This window comes from Dioscorea cayenensis, chromosome 6 (genome assembly GCF_009730915.1).
Source record: "Dioscorea cayenensis subsp. rotundata cultivar TDr96_F1 chromosome 6, TDr96_F1_v2_PseudoChromosome.rev07_lg8_w22 25.fasta, whole genome shotgun sequence".
Taxonomy (NCBI): Eukaryota; Viridiplantae; Streptophyta; class Magnoliopsida; order Dioscoreales; family Dioscoreaceae; genus Dioscorea; species Dioscorea cayenensis.
Genome location: NC_052476.1, coordinates 20,745,384 through 20,754,426, shown reverse-complemented (window position 1 = coordinate 20,754,426; position 9,043 = coordinate 20,745,384). Strand labels below are relative to the sequence as shown.

The 9,043-nt window shown below is 34.7% G+C and overlaps 2 protein-coding genes across 2 annotated transcripts; both read right to left on the bottom strand.

Annotated features, from left to right (window-relative positions):
• Positions 1–375: 375 nt before the first annotated feature.
• Positions 376–2,698, bottom strand: LOC120263770 (universal stress protein PHOS34). Its single transcript, XM_039271747.1, has 4 exons — positions 2,490–2,698; positions 2,292–2,404; positions 1,265–1,386; positions 376–675 (listed from the first exon to the last, which is right to left on the bottom strand). Exons 1-4 carry the CDS (start codon positions 2,668–2,670, stop codon positions 588–590), a joined length of 504 nt encoding a protein of 167 aa, XP_039127681.1. The 5' UTR covers positions 2,671–2,698; the 3' UTR covers positions 376–587.
• Positions 2,699–3,798: 1,100 nt separating this feature from the next.
• On the bottom strand, positions 3,799–8,578 carry LOC120263547 (ubiquitin-like-specific protease ESD4). Its single transcript, XM_039271497.1, has 9 exons — positions 7,726–8,578; positions 6,934–7,010; positions 6,735–6,828; positions 6,542–6,640; positions 5,944–6,036; positions 5,724–5,843; positions 5,237–5,340; positions 4,737–4,809; positions 3,799–4,402 (listed from the first exon to the last, which is right to left on the bottom strand). Exons 1-9 carry the CDS (start codon positions 8,158–8,160, stop codon positions 4,340–4,342), a joined length of 1,158 nt encoding a protein of 385 aa, XP_039127431.1. The 5' UTR covers positions 8,161–8,578; the 3' UTR covers positions 3,799–4,339.
• Positions 8,579–9,043: the final 465 nt, after the last annotated feature.

Here is a 9,043-nt window from a genome sequence, read left to right as displayed (position 1 = left end):
TTCCATACAATGAAACTGAAAAAACAATGCTGTAAATCTTATTTACATTAGTAAGATATCCAGACAAAAGTTCAGTAATTTTGTATTGTTTTATGACATGTATGAATTTACTTCTGTTATTTAAGTTACCGAATTGACAATTGATGTTCATTTTACAGCCTCCAAAATAAAAGTTCAATGACTTCTCTGCTTCACAACCTGATAAGAAAATGATTCACAGTGTGTGTAATAACTAATAAGCTTCTTATGAACATAAACAACTTTGTTTCATATAGAAAGTGTTTTATAAAGTTATTTATATTGAAACAGGGGCTTCAAATTATATAAAAACAATGAATAATGATAAGAAATTATGACAATCCAAATCAATTAATTTCAAGTATTGATAAAATTACTTCAAACTATGTGCATCACCAACTTGAGAGTTTTCCACTCCAATCAAATACATTCACATGTTCATATTTGATACAAATGAAATCATTCGTATCGAAGGCTGTTGTTCACTATGAACTTCAAGTTCATCAATTTATTGCTAGAATTAAAAGGCATATTAAGAGAATAATTTCATTACTAAAGAATAAGGTCACCTAATGTTTCGGCTTCGGATTCTTCACTATCATCACAGTGCAGTGTGCGTGATGAGCACAATGATCGCTAACACTTCCCAAAACCGCCCTGCAAAAGATTTACAAAACAGTATGATCACATTCAAGAATGTGTTTGGTTTTTCCGTATTGTTTCAGAATTAATTACTACAGAACTCTAATCTGAATAAATCTTTTTTTCTCCTTTATTTTACATGAAAAATAGATGATGAATGTCGGAACATAACATCAAACAGCGCAGGCCGCAGGTATGCATGTTATGCATAAACTATGATGTCATGCAGTATTAAGTGAACCAGAGAGTATTTAGTACTACGTGAAAAATAATGCTTGACAACAGCTCAAGACGATGAAACATACACTTATAGAACATGATATTCTTTGTATGTTGAATTTCAAATTTTGCATCGTTTGTATGTCTTTTGATAACAAAAGCTACATCAGTTGTTTTATGATGTTTCCACTCATAAAGATTCACAGTTAATACAAGGAAATAATCACTATAGATCATTCAGATTATTCAAAACAATGAAGAAATCAAAAGAAGGGTTACATTAAATTTATAAAATCGATTCACATGTATAAGATGATCGACAGTCATTCATTTTCAGGTATTTGTCAACATACAGAATAACGTACTTTTAAAACTCTAAGTATACCTTTTGATTGCTCCATAGCCATGGCTGCCAACGACAAGCACGTCGGCATGGTACTTTTCTACAGCTTCAGGAAGAATATTTCTAGGATCTCCCTCGATCACCTCATACACGACATCTTTCACCTGTGTGAAATAAACATATCTAATCAAACAAGTGCTGCCAAAAATTGTACACCTTTGAGAACTAATACCTCACCCAAATAATATATAAATTCCTCAAAACTTATCAAATAATATATGGATCATTAACTGTTCTGTCCTTTAACAAAGTTATATAAAAAGAGATATCAAACAAATAAGACAGGAATTCTTGTTACCATGTCACCTCAAAATTCCTGAAGAAAATTACCATGAAAAAGCTCTCAAATTTCCACTCCACTAGACAAATAAACCGATGAACTGATTTTCCACAATCTAACAATATAATACATGAATTTCTCGTCACTCTTTCCCCTCCTCAAACTTCATCAAGAAAATTACCAATAAACACACACACACAAGTACCGAACTTCTTAAAACTATCACCACATAAACATGAATTTCTCATCTTTTTTTACCATCCTCAAATGTCATGAATAAAAATTACCAAGAAACATTCTAATCCACTTCACAGGACAAATCAATCAAACAAATAACCATACACATATAAAGGTCATCCATTCACCAAAACATCCATACCATATATTCCCAATTTTTGAAAATTTTCTTTTCCCTTCAAACATCATTAAACAAAACCCACTGAGGTTTCTCCAAATGATTGAGGTTTGTGTCATTTAAGCAAATGGTTTCAAATTCAAATCATTGTATATGCAAAAAAGATATCAGTTGGAAGAGATCTATCCATTATAACACTCTTAGTACTTCAACAAGTGTAGAACCCATGGCTCCTAAGAAACCAATAGATCAAAAAGACTCAAAAATAAAAATAAAAGCAACACTAAATTTGCAAGGAAATCAAATTCCCAATCCACAACACAAGCAAATCAAAACCATAAAAATTGAAGATTTGAAACAAAAAAAACCCCTACCGAACTGGAAGAACAAAGCTCCTTAGCCTTTTCAATAACCCTAGAAGAAATCTTCGTCAAATCCGACTCCACATACGGAAGAGCATCAGCAGTGCCTGCGCCAAAGAATCCAACTTTCCTCTTCTACATCAAATTTTTTTGCCCTAAAACCATGAAACCCTAAACAAAACAACCAATGGATGAAAATAGAGGGAGTACCGGTGCCGGAAAGACCAACGGCGTAGGCAGGGCTGGGTTGGGCGTGAATGATCGCGAGCTTGAAGGTGCCGGTGACGGAGAGGAAGTTGCGGAGAACCCATTGGATGGCATAGTAGCTGTGCTCGCTGTCGTCGACCCCCACCACCACCATCATCGGAGTCTTCTCAGCGGCGGCTGCCATTGTTGGAGTAGCTCCAGAGAACTTCAAAACCGAAAGCAAGCCAAAGATATATGGAAAGAAAAAGAAACAGGGAAAATGAGGAAAATGGGTTGATTTGGATGTGGGGATTAGAACAGCAAACAGCGTTTTATAAGTGGGGCCCACTAATGAGAAGAGAGTGTTTTCGTGTTGTCGTTGTTTCATTGGTTGGGAGGGTGGATTGCTGTTTGGGGCTGGATATGTGATTTGGTTTAGGCTTAGTCAAGTGAAGTTCCCGCGAAATTTTAGTAACGGTTGGCGCTGAAAACGGAAGCTTTTTTAATAATTATTATTATTATTTAAAGTATTGAATAAAACGGAAGCATTTATAAAGGTGTAAAATTAGTCATGAGGTAGTTATTTGGATATAATTAAAAAGGAAAATAATATGAATTATGGAAAGAGGAAATTAATATAGCAATTAAGCATTGTTGGTACTTGTTTATTTTTTAAACCAGTACACTAATGAATTGTTGAATTTAAAACATAAAGTAATAAAAATTTGAATTTCGTAGTAAATATCTTGATCATGAATGCACTTTTTATCCATTCACACAATTTTAGCATAATGTGTGATTTACTCGATAATCAACCTCAAAATTTTTGGAAAAAAATAATAATAATAATAAAAGGATTTGCAAATACATCCCATATGAAAAAAAAATCAATAAACTCCAAAAATCAAAAGTTCGAAATAGATTCTAAAATTGTTTCAAAATTATGAAACAAAACACATTTAAGTGATCTTAACATAAACACCATAGTGAAATATACTTTGATAAGATATATTCCCTCTTTTTTTTTACTTGTCATACTTTAGAATTTTTCTTTACTATTTTTTTCATTTGTCTCATTAGAAATTTTATACAATATTAAATTTTTTTTTTCAAATTTACCATTTAATTTAATATACTTGTACAATTTTCAATAAATCACAATCAACTAAACATTAAATCCTATACTTAATGGAGTTTTAAATAAAGATAGTTTTAAAAAATAATAAATTTTTTTATAAAATATAAATAACCAACTAACTTTAACAAATTTTTTTCTTAAATATGTGTGAATTAGATAAATATAACAAATAGAACAGAATGAATAATAAAGGAGTATTCCAAGAACAACCAGAGAAATTGATTACCATATCACAACGACCTTGCACACATTATAAAAGAAATGAACCCTTATCATCAACTGCAGAGCCCGGAAAATGAACAATCATCTGGCGAATTACAACAGTGATGATTAACAAAACACAACAATCTTATGTGGAGTTGATGTCAAAATGGAAGCTAAATTCCTACAAAACAGGCACTTTCAACTCTTCTTCTTGGTAAGGGGCCGAGAAAAGAGCGGCCGAGGCAGGCCTGGCTAAACCTAGTGAAGATCAAAACATACCTTGCCACATTCCTCACCTTTCAAATTCCTCGCTAACAATCACCAAAAAAGTATCATAAAACCTTCACACTGATCAGCGTCGTGCTGAATATCGATAAACCTTGTTATGGTTCTTATAAATATAGGCTCTACTTCCAGCCTGTCTTCACAAGCTCAAGGAAGAGTTCATCATCCCACAATGTTCAGTGTGTGTGTCAGGTTGGCTTATAACCTGGTTGCATTGATACACCTATAAAGAGCACATTTTTCTGATTCAGTTGGCTTTTAATCTCAGGATTTCCAATGCTGTTCTCTTCCTGAAATAGTCCATATGTCCCTGTGGAAAAGAAAATTCAACTTAAATCCTCATAAATGATCTGTGTCATAATCGGGAAATGGCTGTTAACATTTGACTTCTAATTCATTTGACTTTTGATTTGGGTAATTTAAGTAATTGTAACTGGCAGACGAAGTAGCATTCGCATCATGACCAGAGCTCCACTTGCAGGGCCTATATGGTCTGCCATTGCCTTTAAGGTCACTAGCTATCAAGAATACATGCAGGTAAAGCATAGAGATTGAAAGACAAAAGCAGCAAGCAAAAGTGCAACTTCCTTAAGTTTTTGAATAAATCAAATCTACCAAATGAAGTTCAGAAATTAGTAACCAACCTGCCTAAAACAAAGATCTAAGCCTCTGCTGTAGAAATCGGCGTATTTTAGCATAAACATTCCACAGTCCGACCTGTCAAAGTGGTGAATAGTTAGGAGTAGGTTCACAACTGATATAAATACAAAAGAGATGACCAACATCTAATGAATAAAGATCAGACAAGGATTAAGCATAGCAATTTCAAAGTCAATGAGTAGCTGCTCTTTGTTGTTGTACTTAAGTACTAGAATATTTCAATATATCTTCTAAAACACACCAAAATAAAATAAAAAAAAATTGATCTCTTCACTTTGAGATTCCTTGTGTATTAAAGTGATCTGGTGGATATATCATCCATATAAATAGTGGGCCTGTGCTAGGGACTATGAGCTAAGAAACAAAACAAAACAAAACAAAAACAAAAACAAAAACAAACCCATAGAACATGATAAATTTTTGAGCATATCATCAAAAAGTAAGACAATAAAGAATATGTAAACATGCAGAAAAGCAGGTATACCCATTCTGTTGTTGAGGAAGACTCTCGACCATTTCTTGCGTCCAAGATGTTGTGTCCACCTGCTTATCACTCTTGTCCTTCGCTTCATCCATAAAATATTTAGCCTGACATGCATAAACATAAAAATCATACATTACCAAACAAACCTATATTCAATAGGTAATATCAGCATGCCGCTCAACATTATTGTTCCTTAAAGAATAACAATACTGTGGGTAAACCTAGAGATATTTTATTTCAAATTGAGAAAATAAGGAATCAAGAAAAACATCTGATATTTTTTTAACATTCTACTAACATGATTGACTAAAATATTAAATACCATTCACATGGCCTACCATCAATCTCTATTTTTACTATGTACCTAAGAGATGGTCCAACTTAATTTCCAATTTCACTTATGTTATGCTATACAAATGGATCCACAGACTTCAGCGAGAAGTCTCATATCTTTATTTTTTTGACAAATGATACAGAATAAGCATACCAATACTCGAAGAACATTAATATCCATGCCACCAAGTGAGTCAAGATATTGAAGCTTTTCATCTTTAACATTGATAACCGCCAAGCACCAATGCACTTCCTTGTGTATGGGAACAAATATCTAGATAGCAAATTTAGTAATAATTAATCATAAAAACAGGAAACAAATAGCAAGCTTGAAATCAGCAATCAGAAGTCTAGAAGGGTAATAGCAAATTTACTTTGTCACACTCAACGAGGCTGTACCCTATCTTCCTTTGACTTGTCCACCTTCTTACAGCTTTATAGTCATAACCATTCCTCCCACTGATCAGCTAATGAACCAAGAGCAGAATCATAAACTGAGATTAAACATCCCCACTTGTATCAAGAGCCTAAACTCAACTACTAAAAGAGAAGAAAAAAACACATACTAAAAGTTAACTGAGGACTGACTCAGGATATCCAACGAACCAATTCAAAATGCTAAGTGAACAAGCGTATCAACATGCAAGCTACAAGTGAAAAAAATAATGTATTGACCAATGCGTAGAATACTTTTGCAATCTCATAATCAGATTCATTGACAAGCATCCCAATTCAACATTTGCATAAAATTAAAGACTATTCTTACAGAGCAATCAGCAGGCCAAGATTAAGTGTTAAAAATTACAGATAACTCAGTTGGCAATTAGCAAAAGCTAGCCCTGACTACCACGCTAGATTCTAGGGCGAGGGAAAATACAATATGCAGGACACAGAATAAGTAGTTAAAAACACTAGCAGCTGTCAAAAGGAAATCAAAAAAAGAATAATTACAACATCAGCCATGAAGCATACCTTCTTGTAGAAAAAGGTATTGAAAAAATGACATGTCAAGAACTTCTTTGGTTCTCTTCTTTCCCTCTCCTTCAACAATTCAAAGTACACATTTATGACCTGCAAAAGAAGAAAAGCGTGGAAATCATGAAAGAAGAAACTATAACTATGATGATTAAATAGAAAACAGCAATGGAAAATCAATAAAAATTACCTCATCATTAAGCCAAGCACCAGAACTCAAGCACTGCAAGATCTCCCTTGTTATTGTAATGTTTGCACCTTCGTGGGTGACAATAATTTCATTACTGCACAAGAGCCCATGTCAAATAACTTATCACCAGATATATTAATAATTAGCATGAAGCTATGGCAGACTGAAAATGCAGTGTTCACAAAGAACATAAAATTACCCGGAGCCACAATGCAAAGCATCATAGACTAGACTATCTTCTTCATCCGTAATAGGAGCAAAAACTTCTTGTAGATCCTGAAATCATATTGGTTATTGCATGATACAACCACATATTAAAAAAGACCAAAATCATGTAAAATACATACAGAAGACATCCAACAAATGTTACGGGGGCAAAGCACTCTTTAGCAACAATTATCACCCATTATGGCAAGACGAATCCTTCTCGTTTGTGCCTCGTTACCATATAATTCTAATTTGACTAGTTTTTGCAAAGCAAACTTGAAAAATGATGATCTTATGGACTCAAATTGATACGCACCAGTAGTAACTACTATTTCCAACATATTTTGAGAGTTCACGTAACTGGAAGTAAATAATATACACCATATTACAAATGAGAAATAGGGAGTTGTTCAGAGGTTCTTCCAAAAGGCATGCCTAGTATCAGGACAAGGAAAGGACATGTATAGTATGTAATTACTGGGCAAGCTACACTATTTACCAATAAGTGGCCTAAAATTGTATAAACGCTAAGGAACAAATATACAGCAGAGAACTTTCAGAAGTAATGAGCCATGCAAATAACATATTTAAAAACAACTATTATAAATAAACATAAAAAATTGATAGGGAGATTATGATATATATTTATACACACTATGAAATCTGATAGCACATAAATTTTCTTCAGAAGCTACTTCCAATTCCCTTTAATCACCGTCACTCAACAAGCATGCAAAAAAAAAATTAAGAAAAATGGCGAATTCTTAAAACAGAGAAGCAATACCTTCGTGGGCTTCTTCTCCGGCCGTGAAAAACGAATCCCTGACAACTTGCTCTCTGTTATCTTCACCTCAAGCTCCAAACTACTCAATTTCCCATCATATTTCCTCGCAGAAGCTTCATACAACTCCTTATACAAAGGCTCCTTCCTTGGCACCCAATTCCTCACAAACTGCGGCGTGACCTCCAGCCCAACCTTGCGCACATCCTTTACCTTCCTATTCAAAACCACCGATTTCGGCTTCTCATCATCCTCCTCCCTCGTCAATACTGTCAAGTCCGACACCGGCGGCGAGAACTGTCTCGGTAGGGACGATAACTTCCCAACGGCCTCATGTCCCGAAACCATCCTCTTATAGTCCTCCAATCCGAGATTTTCATGGCTCTGGTTATCATTCCACTGGAATGGTTTAGCGAACGTCGAGCAATACCCACCCATGCTGAAATCAAGAGGGTTTAGGCCGGGGCTTAGAGGAGCCAAGGCCGAAGGCACGGATAATGCGCTGGGGCGCGTGGACGGGCCGGGGGAGCGGTGCCAAAGGGGGTAAGCGACGGAAGGCAGGAGAGGGCACCACCTCCGGTGGCTCCGGCGGTTGGAGCTTCGTCTTCTTCAGAGGCGGCAGCGGGGTAGAAACGGGAGCAGAGAGGCAGAGGTCGACGAAGCAACGCTTCCGGTTGTCGGTCAGTGCGCCCATGGCTGACGTAGAGAACTTGCTATTGGGATTAAAACCGTAGGAATTGGATCCATTGACAAGCTAGAGAACCATGGATGGAGTTCGACAATGGAGAACTAGGGTTTCGGGACGGAGATCGGAAGAGAAAAGCTTGGAAACCCTAGAAATTTTTCTTTCAGGACGAAGAAGAGGGGGAAAAGGACGAGGATTTGGTTTAATTGTCTACGGATTTTGCATGCCAACCCTCGTAAAATTTAGAAATTGAAAAGCCTATTTTTCACTTAAGTCCCTAATCTTCTGTTAATTTATCTGATTTTTTTTCTCATATAAACTAAATGTTTCTACAATTATGTGTATAGACGAAAATATTGACTTAATTATCATTGAAAGATTTTAAAATTTAAATATATTTTTCTACAAATTGTATATACAAAAATATTAATCCAATGTTAGCAATAATTTTAAGAGATTTTGACCAAATAAATAATTTTAAGAGATATAAGAGATATATATGCACATGTTATATATATATATATATTAACAAATATGGGTAAATTAATCTTTTGTCCGCTATATTTGAAATCTATTTTTTTTAGTTAAAATAGTGTTAATAGACTAAGAGATTATTAATAGTTTTTATATATTTTA